The 11,850-nt window shown below is 37.8% G+C and overlaps 3 protein-coding genes across 4 annotated transcripts; 2 read left to right on the forward strand and 1 right to left on the reverse strand.

Annotated features, from left to right (window-relative positions):
* Positions 1-936: 936 nt before the first annotated feature.
* Positions 937-8,131, forward strand: LOC116429959 (uncharacterized). Its single transcript, XM_031983526.2, has 6 exons — positions 937-1,416; positions 2,825-3,075; positions 5,135-5,457; positions 5,872-6,115; positions 6,734-7,014; positions 7,383-8,131. The coding sequence occupies exons 1-6, from the start codon at positions 1,335-1,337 to the stop codon at positions 7,618-7,620; spliced, it is 1,419 nt and encodes a 472-aa protein (XP_031839386.1). The 5' UTR covers positions 937-1,334; the 3' UTR covers positions 7,621-8,131.
* On the reverse strand, positions 7,807-10,002 carry LOC116429973 (protein lethal(2)essential for life). The gene is made up of 3 exons (XM_031983558.2): positions 9,832-10,002; positions 9,101-9,300; positions 7,807-8,626 (listed from the first exon to the last, which is right to left on the reverse strand). Exons 2-3 carry the CDS (start codon positions 9,281-9,283, stop codon positions 8,288-8,290), a joined length of 522 nt encoding a protein of 173 aa, XP_031839418.1. The 5' UTR covers positions 9,284-9,300; positions 9,832-10,002; the 3' UTR covers positions 7,807-8,287.
* An 82-nt stretch (positions 10,003-10,084) lies between these two features.
* On the forward strand, positions 10,085-11,846 carry LOC143174222 (uncharacterized). 2 transcript variants are annotated; one of them, XM_076364594.1, is made up of 3 exons: positions 10,085-10,326; positions 11,542-11,634; positions 11,722-11,846. In XM_076364594.1, the coding sequence occupies exons 1-3, from the start codon at positions 10,305-10,307 to the stop codon at positions 11,793-11,795; spliced, it is 189 nt and encodes a 62-aa protein (XP_076220709.1). In that variant the 5' UTR covers positions 10,085-10,304; the 3' UTR covers positions 11,796-11,846. The 2 variants fall into 2 exon arrangements, with proteins under 2 accessions (XP_076220709.1, XP_076220708.1); XM_076364593.1 differs by lacking the exon at positions 10,085-10,326 and adding an exon at positions 10,707-10,886.
* Positions 11,847-11,850: the final 4 nt, after the last annotated feature.

An 11,850-nucleotide genomic window follows, 5' to 3' on the forward strand; every position in this document is an offset into this window, starting at 1 on the left:
GAACTTCAGATTTCAGTGCCGTCTAATCTCCCGCCAATTTGCAAACCAAGTCGTTTAAACGCAACTATCTTCAAAGTATGAACTATCACAGAACGCCTATAAATTTCACGCAATAAATACTTTAATTATCAAATACCCACATTAATTATCAAATATTCCCAAGATTTAGGATATAATTAAAAATAACAAAGAATTCTTGATATTCATTATGTACCATCAATTATCTTCCATTTCATTTGAACGTCTTATAAAACAGACATTCAGAGGGCGTTCATTTCAAATTAACCGATAATACAGAAACCATAATTTATCATTACTTAAAATACTAACCGACATATTCGTCGGTAAAGAAATTTCTACACACAGTGCATATAGTCTCCGACAGATGGCGCCACTTGCATCAATCTGTAGTATGTTTATTGAATATATTTATTTACAATGTTCACTAAATTACAATGTTGAAATACTCTACCTACCAATTTCTACGACAGCTTATTTCTAACTGAATATTTACAAAAAGAATATCACTATTAACCAAACAATTTAAAATGAATAAACGATTCTTAACAAACAGAAATTGACTTTATTCACAACTAGAAACCGACAGTACCGATACAGTGTCTACAAATCACTAGACCCCAGAATTGGCGGACTCAACAATTCTCTAGTGCATCACCCCGGCGACACAAATTTAAATATTCGCACTTCCACGCGTACATTATTGCTCCTCGCATCTAGGATAACAGAATCATTCCACGAGACACAGGGAAGCATGACTCCGATAACTAAACGTTTCATTCAAGACCGTCCTACTCGAAATAAACCGTATCCCTCGCCGATGCGCAATGCACGAGAAAAAGAACGTTGGACGTTCGGCGAAAGATAAACGAAAGATACGATCCCCGGAAGTAACGTGCACACGCTGATACGGCAGTTTCTTCGCAGATTTCTCGTTTCCCGCGTGGACGTCCGTCGGGAGAAATCGGAGAGGTTCGAGAGAGGCTGAGAATTTTCGATGACACGGGTATTTACACTGTTGTCTCATTAGCGAATCGCGGGCGGGCAACGTGCATGTTAACAGTAGTGAAGTGGCGCGGAATTAAGGGGAGGCTACGGAGGAAACAACGCATAAATAAGAGGGGGGTCAGACCGGGGGCCAGATAAAGCGGTTGACCCTCGCTCCTTCAATGACCCACGAGATATCGTTCCACTAAATTCACTGACTCGCCTACCAGTCGAATGCGTGGCCTGATCTACCGCATAGCCGCACTGCTCGCTGCTCCTCCACGCGCCCGATTTTCGGCCACTCTTCCCGTTCTGTCAACGCGACGGAAATGCAACCTCGAAAGTTACTCCTCGTCCTCGTCTGCTGCGTTCTCGGCTGCCGGTGTGACGACCTCTCGGTCAAGCCTCTTGGTGAGTAACACGCATTGTTCCACGGGACAGCTTTCCTGTAATTAAGCCTTTGCACTCGACAGATGACTCTCATCGTTTGATTTGATATAAAAATTGCAAAGTGTATACAATATTAAGTTTTGTATAATGCATCGATATGTGGGATGTTTATATAGTAGCTTTGTTTCTAATTTACGTATTTCTCAGTAGTTCGTTTCAAATGTCGTCCATGCTAATTGGAAAGCGTCGAATTATCCCACGGGACAGTTTTCCTGCAATTAAGCCTTTGCACTCGACAGATGACTCTCACCATTTGATTTGATACGAAAAATTGTATACAATATTAAATTTTGTATGATGCATTAATATATGGGATGTTTATATAAAATAGCTTTATTTCTTAATTTACGCATGTTTTTTAATTAATTCGTTTCAAATTTTCGTCTATGTCTAACTGGAAAGTGTCGAATGTTTCTAGTGGAAGGTTCACGAGTGCAAAGGGTTACTGAATCTACGAAATGCATTTCAGGAATTGCATAGACGGATTGTCACACGTTGCACAATCGGTTCAGAGGCCGATTTCTCGGAAATGCGATGTTACTTACGCATGCATACTTAATATATACATATTTCTTAACAAAAAAATTAGAATATTATAAAACAGTTGAGCCACTTGCTGCTGCAGACCCCCTAGAGATTTAATTGTTCCAATAAAGATTTAACTACCATATTCCGTAATATTCTCTAATTGAATACTTTAATCTACGATCGACACATTTTTCTGATGACAGTACCAACTAGTCGAAGCAAATATATATATTTTCAAAATAATTTCTCTATAGGTAGTTTATAATAAATATATAGATATCAAAATTTTATTGAAGTTAATGTTTTCTTATTTATATTATTTATATTTAATATATAAATGTCGCCACTGTGGTGGCACCGATCGCAACAGATTATTGATTTTTCAAAAAATTGATATTTTTGCTGGATTTCAATTCGAACTCGGTAGACCGATTATCAACTTACTTGATTACCGAATACAAAATTTCCCATTAATGAATTAATATGAAATGATTGGTTTGTAAATCATTAACCCCTTGGCCTATGATTTCTTTCTCACCTCTGATCGATGCGGCTACTTTGTCATTAATAATTTATTGGAAAAAGAGAAAAATTCTAAGCATGTATTATGCCTATATTTCCTTTTAAGTATAATAGTTGATCACAGAAGAATAATATTCACTTCGAATTCGAATTAACTAAGTAACATATATATTTGTTGAATCATGTTGAAAATCTTCACCACGAGTCTCACTCGTTGTTGTAGGACAAGGGGTTAAATTCATTATTTTTCATTATTTTTCATTATTTTTCATTGGTAACGTTTCGACTGGCGTATTAAATGGACGATTCTGTTTCGCAGAGAAAAATGACACGGCAGCGGAAATCGCTCTTGGCGAGAAGCGGCTCGGGGATCATATTCGCACGATCTTGGCACACTATCAGCAAGAGGATCCGGTGGGCCTACCTGGCGCGCCGATACCGGACCCGATGTCAGTGCCGGACATGAAGCATTCCTTTTCCATGTACACCATGAACTTCAAGCAAGTCAACGTTTACGGCCTCTCGAAATTCCGAATCGTCCGCATGGACTCGGAACTAGCTTTGATGCAAGTGAGTCCGGCGACTGAATGATTCGTCGCTGTTCTCCGTTTAGCACTAAAACTACCGAGCAGTTCAGTTGACTTTTGAAAATTTCGCTACAGAAACTCCAAGAGTGCATCTGTTCAGACTTTAATTGATTTACAATTGAATTTGCATAGTGCTGAATGAATTTCTTCAATAATTTCTCAGAGAAACATTTGTTACCTTTCTAATAATTGCAAAAAGACATCAGGTATGGGTCGTTTGACCCCTCTGATAATTTTAGTGTTAGTCACCTGTAATTATGTCATTCTTTGGAATTTTTGTCATTCTTTACAAAAAGTTGACGCTTCTTCACCGATGCCATTGTATGACAAAACAATAGACGACGTTAACGCTATTTCCACTGAAGAGAATTCGAAGGATACCTTTTGAAATCTTAGCTTAGCACTTAGCCAACCCAATGGGGAGATCTCCCACTTTTCACTTAGCAACGTATTGCCTTTTGTTTTATTTATCTTTTGTTACTTCGTAAGTCTTGAAGTGGGATTATTTGCAATTCATCAAATACGGTTCTTGTTTTTACAAAACAGTTTCTAACCGAATCGATTGATTGAGTTCAATTGGAGGTAATGGAGGAGGCTGTGGTTGTAGTTCTTTTTAGGCGGTCGCCTAAGTGTTAACACGTTCGCGACAGTAACATTTTAATGAGCTGTAAAAATAGAAAAAATGCAAATTCAGTTCTGCGTGACAATTTCAAAATACGGCTATGTAGAATTAAATAATGTGGCTTATAAATTTGTGGCGAACGTGTTCGAAGAGATTTTCTATAGTTGATTTTACAATCGTCATTGGAAAAGTCGGAAAGACAATTCTAAATATAGGACTAATCTTGGAAGATAATTTTAAGTTGATGTTTTAAAAGGTGGCTTTCGACGCCTTCGGTAGGAATAGTGTTAAGGAGTCGGTTGGTTGGGAGGGGAAACGTGGAGGGTGTGTGGGTAGGGGAGAAAGGGTACGTCGGTAGAGGGAGAAGGGTAACACGAGTAGGGAGAGGTGAAATGCGAGTGAAGCAGAGCTGGGCAAAATATTCTGTCGAATGATAAATGGCACATTTCGTTTGAACTGTTTGCTCTGTTGATTCAACGGCGAGCTGAACGGGCGACCCACAAATTCGGAAGCCAAGATATTATAATAAACATTGTTCTATATTTGATTTGCATAATAATCTTTCAAGACGAATCTTCATTTTTATGGAGTGGAAATTAAGTTACATTCAAGCTTTTCCTGATTTTTAAGATATTTTCATATTATTTCTTTCTTCTGTTTTTGATACATGTATCACAAAAGATGTTTCCTTATCAAAATTACGCGTGTACAAAAGTGGTACATGTGGCGTGGAGCGCGTTAAAAAATTAAGATAGAGCCCTTTATAGTTTTACTACAGGAAACGTATGTTTACATATAAATAAGTGATATGTTTTTTTACCAAGTATAAATACTTATAGTATTTATAAGTTATAATAGTTATTATAAGCATAGTATATACAAGTTATAATAGTTATTATAAGTATAGTATACACAAGTTATAATAGTTATTATAAGTATAGTATATACAAGTTATAATATATTTAATGACAATATTGCATAGTTCAGAATGACAAACTTTAAAGAGCTCTCGAGTGCAAAAGGTTAAACTATGTGTACAATTTTGAGAATGGAATATCATCTTTGTTGAAAGTTTCTGATGTAAGCTTCTAAGCTGTTCCACTGACTTCTTGCAACTACGCACACACACACACTATTATGCCAGACAAATCCAAATTTTCACCCTCCTCATAGTGGCCACACAGTACAAGTACAAATTAATCAAAATGGTAATTCCACGTTGATGACTAACAGAGAAGCGTCATCACATTAAACCGCATCGAGCTAAGAGTCGCTGCCAAATTGGTACTGGCGAATCAACTGCGAAATAAATAGAGGAGCCGCATAATCAAAGCAATCGTGTTTTGTTCGCGAAGAAACATTCCAAGTGTTACTATTATTATTGTTCACTCATGTATCCATGCATGTATATTTCCCATAGGTCTCTGTTGCGCTGAGCATCGAGTCGTTGGACATCCGTGGATTGTACACCTTGTCCTCATGGCTGTCGCGTTCTGCCGGCGACTTCACCGTCAAATTGACGGAGGTGAACGTCCGGGGTGTTGCGAGACTGGAGGTCGGCAACGACGGCAAGCTGCAAGCTCAGGACATTGACATGGACCTCACGTTCGACAAGATAGACATGGACTTCAAGAATCTTGGCTTCCTGGGCTCTGTGTTCCAAGGTGTAATCAATTCTGTGGGCACCTTCATATTCGACAGTATTAAACCCTTCATATTGAAGGAAGTCAACACTAACATACGGTAAAGGAGTCGTGGCGTAGCTCTCACTGTTGAGACTTTGGGGTGTCAATGTTAGGATCATTGTATTCTATGCAGAATCATTGTATTCTGTGCAGGATCTACAATGAATTTTAGGTCTAGGATAAAATGTTCAATTGCAAAGATAATTTATCAGGTCAGTCTCACTGTTGAGACTTTGGGGTGTCAATGTTACACTTAAGCTCATTGTATTCTATGCAGAACCATTGTATTCTGTGCAGGATCTACAATGAACTTTAGGTCTAGGATAGAATGTTCAATTGCAATTGAAGATATTTTAGCATATCAGTGTGTATACCAAAAATACTGAACAGTGAACCATACGACGTTGAAGCTTGATGCTTTACGACTGGGAAATTCATGGTGAGAATAATGATTAACGGTACAATCTTCCAGGGGTGAAGTCAACAAGCAGATATCACAATTACCTCAGTACTTCCCGAACTCTATATCACCGTTTGACATGGCAGTAGCGGAAGCACGCCGGAAGGTGTCCGATTTAGGGTATGACCCGTTCAGAGTAAAGGATTACAGCCAGACTGTCGGGTTGTTCGTCGTGACGTCATCGCACACATGGATCACTGGTCTGGCGAGTTTCTATCGGATGGGAAACATCACGTTGAGCATGGAGAATAAAACAGTAAATATTCCTCTGCGATCGGTTATCGCGACTCGCCGAAGGTGAATAAGAAAAATAATCTACCGGTGATCCAAGAGATTCAGGAAACGTTGAATGTTGGTTGTTCAATTGTTCGCTCGAAGAACTGGAAGATTCGAGTCTTCTTAACACTAAAACTACCGAGCACTTCAATTGACTTTTGAAAATTTCGCTATAGAAACTCCAAGAGTACATCTGTTCAGACTTTAATTGATCTACAATTGAATTTGCGTAGTAAATGAATTTCTTTAGTAATTTCTCAGAGAAACATTTGTTGCCTTTCTAATAATTGCAAAAAGACATCAGGCATAGGTCATTTGATCCCTCTGGTAGTTTCAGTGTTAAACTAATTAGTCGCCTCGAGCTGTATTATGTAGTATAATTGTTCATCTTTGGATGTCGTTCCACGATTGCATCACACGCCCACCTGCGAACGCAAGCCGCGAGCCAAACCATTATATCATCTAATTACGTCGCGTGCATTGTAAATGAAAATACACCGGTAATCGGTCGCGGATCGGTATTCGTTATTTGTCGTGCACGTTATATCACCGGCACGGTGGGCGTTAAAAATATTGTTCCGTGATTCTCCTTATAAAGGTGTACGCTACGATCGACGTTGGAACGCAGGAGATCGAAGGAAAAACCCATTGGGAAGTGAACGTTATCGGTGGATTCCTGTCTAGGGCCGGCACGGTCTCCTTTACCGTACAATACTTCAGGGTTCAGGTGAAATTAAGTCAGCCCCTGGACACCCGGAAGAACCCTAAACTCGAGGAGCTTAATCTAGAATTGGGCAACATCCAAGCTAGGGTTCGCGGAGCTGGTACTATTGATTACTTAATGGAAGCCAGCATTAATGTACTGCCAAACCTTTTAAGGTTTGTCCCTCGTGATTTCCTTTTTCACGCTGGAACTACCTAGCCGAGTTGGCTTTTCCTAAGTTTTTTATGGAAACTGACAGTCTATTGAGATTTTGAGATATTGGACTTGAATAATTTGTCAGTTATTTGTTAGCTTTTCAATCAAATAGAAGGGATGTTTTAACTGAATAATTTGTCAGAGTTATTTGGTAGCTTTTCAATCATTCTAACAGAAGAAATGTTGAAATTGAATAATTTGTCAGAGTTATTAGCTTTTCAATTATTCTAACAAAAGAGAATCTGGGATTTTGACTTGTCTGGTAGTTCTAGAGGTAACTAAGAGGTTAAGGAGATTTTTTCCAGTAAAAAAACTTCTGCTCTATCAGGTATCAAATTATGGACGCCATAGAAGGGCCTCTGAAAAGACGCTTACAAGTTGAGCTAAACAAAGTGAACGTCGAGAGATTGATTCATGAGAAGATACCGGACATAGAGGAACAGGCTAGGTATATTCAAGGCTTGATCCCTAACGAGGAGACTATTCTAGAAGAGGCAATAATGCCGCCTGAAGACCAAGACGAGCAACCGTTCTCGGACAGCGAAGAGAATCGGGGACCTTCGTAAATCCTTGAACCGTGAAATACAACTTCACAGAGTAGACTATTTATGACCAATAACTTTCCACATGCGAATACTCGTATTCGGCGTCACGACGCATCTACAGTGTATTTTGTAAATATTTTTACACTCCGCCAAAGAGAACATTCCTTAAATATACATTTGGTTCTTACCCGAAACAACAACTCTGCGTTTTTATTATACACAGTTTATTGAAAAAATTAACAAAAAAAGCACGACAGCGTGTACACTAAATCATCGTTACATCGGGATACAATACTTCCCCGAGAACGTTCGGATACACGACTCGTTAATTCCGCATCGCCAAGTCGTAATGTTACAACAATAATTTTTCACATAACTGTGTACTTTTGTGTATAAACAAAATTAATACGTTTCATCAGACTTCGGTTACAATGACAAGATTAATCACATGATGGATAGTATTTGAAACGATACCTACTATAGCAATAAATATCGACAGCTTCATATATTAAAAAAAAAAAAAAAAACTAAAGACTTTGAACAACAGTATCGTGGAATCTTTTCCAATATACTTTATCAAAATAAAACAAAGATCCCCTAAAACTGTCAAAGTAGAAACTTCGTTTGTTCGTGTAGCCAATTAATTGGGTAACATTATACTCTTATTAAAGGTGAATCGATTTGCGGTTTACGCTTTGATTGCCGGCGCGTTGCTTCGACTGATCGGTACGATTCTCTCGCCAGGCGCGGGGAGGGCGAGTTTCGGCGCGGTGATGGTGAGGACACCGTCAGAAGACAGGCTCGGTCTCACGTGGCCTATGTCGTAGCCCTGTGGCAACGCGTATCGACGTACAAAATGTCTCGAGATGTATCCATGCTCGTCCTTCTTCTCTTCGTGTTTCCCTTCAATCGTGATGAATTTGTCATCCGTCTTCACCACTATCTCTTCCGGGGCAAATTGCTGTACGTCGACGATCACCTGGTATTTATCGCCGTCCCTTTCTACTGAAGCCGTGGTACCAACAGCCTGTAAAGTGCCATTATATACTTTCAGTATTTGGTTTAAATTTGGATTTTAAGTAACTTTCTTTTTAATATATTGAATTCCGCACGATTTCCCATAGCAAAATAAAAAAATAAAAAAGATATTATTCATGGCATTGTTTCATTATTATTGTATTTTGAATGTTATCGCAACTTTATATATAATATAAAGATTTTTGCAAATATCGTTTAATTAACTTTTAAATAACTTTCCTTTTAACATGTTGAATGCTACAAGATTTCCCATAGCAAAATACAAAAAATAAAAATATTAAATTATTCATGGCATTGTTTCATTATTGCATTTTATTTTGAATGTTATCGCAATAGGTAACTTTATATATAATATAAAGATTTTTGCAAATATCGTTTAACTGACTGAATTAGTAAGTCCAATTTTGTTGGGGGTCACTAGTGACCCAAATGGCATTCAATGTGTTAGTAATTTCCAACTGACCTGGCGTTCGAGTTCTTCCATCATGTTTCTCCATGGACGGAAGTATTCTTTGAAGGATGGCATCGGTGGTGGTTCCCAGAAGTCTCTGGTACTCAAACGTTTGAAATGCTCTTCAAGTTCGCGGTGGTAACGGTCCATATCTTCCCACCAGTTGCGGAAGATGTCCCTCGACACTAGCGCCATCTTGATTGGTATTCGATCTGAAAAGTAAATACGCAATTACAACGTTACCGTATTGCCATTTATTATACCGAATATCAAATGCATTTCGTTACGTAACTACGATTACAACTGTATATGCAAACACACTGTATACCACAGCACAAACAAACGAAAACAAAACCTATGTACTCCGAAATAAGTTTAACCACCGGCTACGCAATCGGAACGAAGCCGGTAAATCATCACAACAACGGGACACGAACAAAATAATTACAAAAAATTCCCTTAATCACGTAGGAAAACAAGTCAATAACATCCTCCACGGTTCACTGTTTTTACGCATTTCGGTTCTATTTTTAGAAACCTAGGTAGCCGGAACGTTTCGAGTTGTATCCTCGAATGACCGTGAAACATTAAAAAATACTATTACATATATTGTGTATTCAACGAACAAATTTGAAAAGAGTCGAACGTGAAAAATTTTGAAAAGAATCGAACGTAGCTTATATTCGATGAACGATTATATTATGTTAATGATCGCAAAAAAAATTGACAAACACGATGCATACCTGTCTTTGAGAAAACGCTTGCTTCGTATCACACGGTACGAGTCGCAGAATTCTTTTCGCTTGTTCCTTGGTAGGAAATGATTTCGTTCGAAATTCGTCCGGAAAGCTGCTACGGAGTTACCGCTTCGAGTTGCACTTTCTGAATGACTGCGTAGTTCCGCGAGCCACCGACGTTTATATTTGGTTTCGCGCTCTTTTCGAGATTTTTCGTTACGTGCATGCGCAGTGCGCTCTTGTTTCGCATAATCCTCGCGTTATGTTGACACCCCCATCACGCCGGTACTATTCGTGTCCCGACGAATCGGCGATCGTTCCAGCAGCTTCGTACTTGTTCCTTGGTCGTGATTCAAATCACTTCGACTCCTTCCATGTTTTTCTGTGTACTTCATGATTTGCAACGGACAGAATTGTCCATGGGACATTGATCCTCTGTATCGTACCAACCTCTGAACGATTAATGGACCCCATGACTTATGCAAATGCAGACTTTTACAGGTCAGTTTCGGAAAATTGAATGTTTTGGGAGATATTTGGAAATTTAGGGTACTAAAGGATCTATTGAATTAATTTTATTAGATTTCTGTGAATGATTTCAATGCTTTTTGATGCTATTCTGATGTGAGAGAAGTCTGGGTCAGGATTGACCCATGCACCTTTGGGAAAATGTGAAATTTTTATACAAATTCTTTTTCAAGGTATTTTGTTTTTTATTGTTGATAGAGTATCGCGATTGCATTTGAAATGTTCGTTAATGATATAGTTCGTAAACTGTGGATTGCATATATCGATCCGGTGGAAAGCGCTACCGCTAAAACAGTTTCGGGATAGATGATCCGTACACGGAATAAGCGGTTTCACAATCTAAATATAAATTTCTGTCGGTCGCGTTTGATCGATGACGAGGAAATTTATTCTGGGACATTTGTTCGACCAGACATTGATTTCTACGGATGTACAACAAGAAATCGAAGAATATAGACGTTTCTCGACTGCACTCGACATGCGAGAACGTATCGGGGTGTTATCTATTTTGAATCTGAACTTTGGATCCGAAGGTATACAATATTCGAGCAGTCTCGTGGATACTGATCGCTAGATAATGTCGTTCGGAAGAAGTTTGCGCGGATTTTTTGAATGGTTAATCACTTGTTACAATTATCTTATTAATAACATATCTTGGAAACTCAATGAACAATTTATACTTAAAAATCACAGATTCAAGTCCCTATATATGGTATAAAATATTAATAAGATAATTGTACTTCTGGATCCTGAAAAATAAAATGTTTCTCAATGATAATAATATTTGAATATTTTCTACCATAACTCAATAAACAATTTATACCTAAAAATCACAGATCCAAGACCCTATATATTGTATAAAATATTCAAATATTATTACCATTGAGAAACATTTTATTTTTCAGGATCCAGAAGTACAATTATCTTATTAACATATCTTGGTAAATCAATAAACAATTTATACTTAAAAATCACAGATCCAAGTCTCTATGTACTGTATAAAATATTCAAATATTATTACCATTGAGAAACATTTTATTTTTCAGGATCCAAAAGTACAATTATCTTATTAACATATCTTGGTAACTCAATGAACAATTTATACCTAAAAATCACAGATCCAAATCTACGTACTGTATACAAAATTCAAATCTTATTACCATTAAAAAATATTTTACTTTTTTTCAGTATCCCAGAGAAACAAATTTGAATGTCTGGATGGTAGCGACCTCTACACAATCCCCTGTACACCTTGTATTAACTACAGCATCGATAAAGCAGGTTACTACTGTGATTATGTACGCGCATGCGTTTAAAAGCGCAGCAATTTCGAACTCCTTCGATAAATAATAGATTTATTTGTTTCAGACTACCACGTAGGTCACGATACTTTTGTGACTTTAAATGACAGAAATAAAATGGCAAAACATAATGGTGTGTAACATAATATAGTATAATGAGTGGGCTTCAAACACGCATGAGAATTGAATTTATTTA

This window comes from Nomia melanderi, chromosome 2, assembly GCF_051020985.1.
Source record: "Nomia melanderi isolate GNS246 chromosome 2, iyNomMela1, whole genome shotgun sequence".
Classification (NCBI taxonomy): Eukaryota; Metazoa; Arthropoda; class Insecta; order Hymenoptera; family Halictidae; genus Nomia; species Nomia melanderi.

Excerpts from the sequence above, each read along its gene's own strand:
- LOC116429973 (XM_031983558.2), bottom strand. The coding sequence starts at position 9,283 with ATGGCGCTAGTGTCGAGGGACATCTTCCGCAACTGGTGGGAAGATATG. Across the intron at positions 8,627-9,100 it reads TGGAAGAACTCGAACGCCAG|GCTGTTGGTACCACGGCTTC; the intron begins GTCAGTTGGAAA and ends GGCACTTTACAG.
- LOC143174222 (XM_076364593.1), top strand. The coding sequence starts at position 10,727 with ATGACGAGGAAATTTATTCTGGGACATTTGTTCGACCAGACATTGATT. Across the intron at positions 10,887-11,541 it reads TCTGAACTTTGGATCCGAAG|TATCCCAGAGAAACAAATTT; the intron begins GTATACAATATT and ends ACTTTTTTTCAG. Across the intron at positions 11,635-11,721 it reads CTACAGCATCGATAAAGCAG|ACTACCACGTAGGTCACGAT; the intron begins GTTACTACTGTG and ends TATTTGTTTCAG.
- LOC116429959 (XM_031983526.2), top strand. The coding sequence starts at position 1,335 with ATGCAACCTCGAAAGTTACTCCTCGTCCTCGTCTGCTGCGTTCTCGGC. Across the intron at positions 1,417-2,824 it reads CCTCTCGGTCAAGCCTCTTG|AGAAAAATGACACGGCAGCG; the intron begins GTGAGTAACACG and ends TCTGTTTCGCAG. Across the intron at positions 6,116-6,733 it reads TGAGCATGGAGAATAAAACA|GTGTACGCTACGATCGACGT; the intron begins GTAAATATTCCT and ends CTCCTTATAAAG.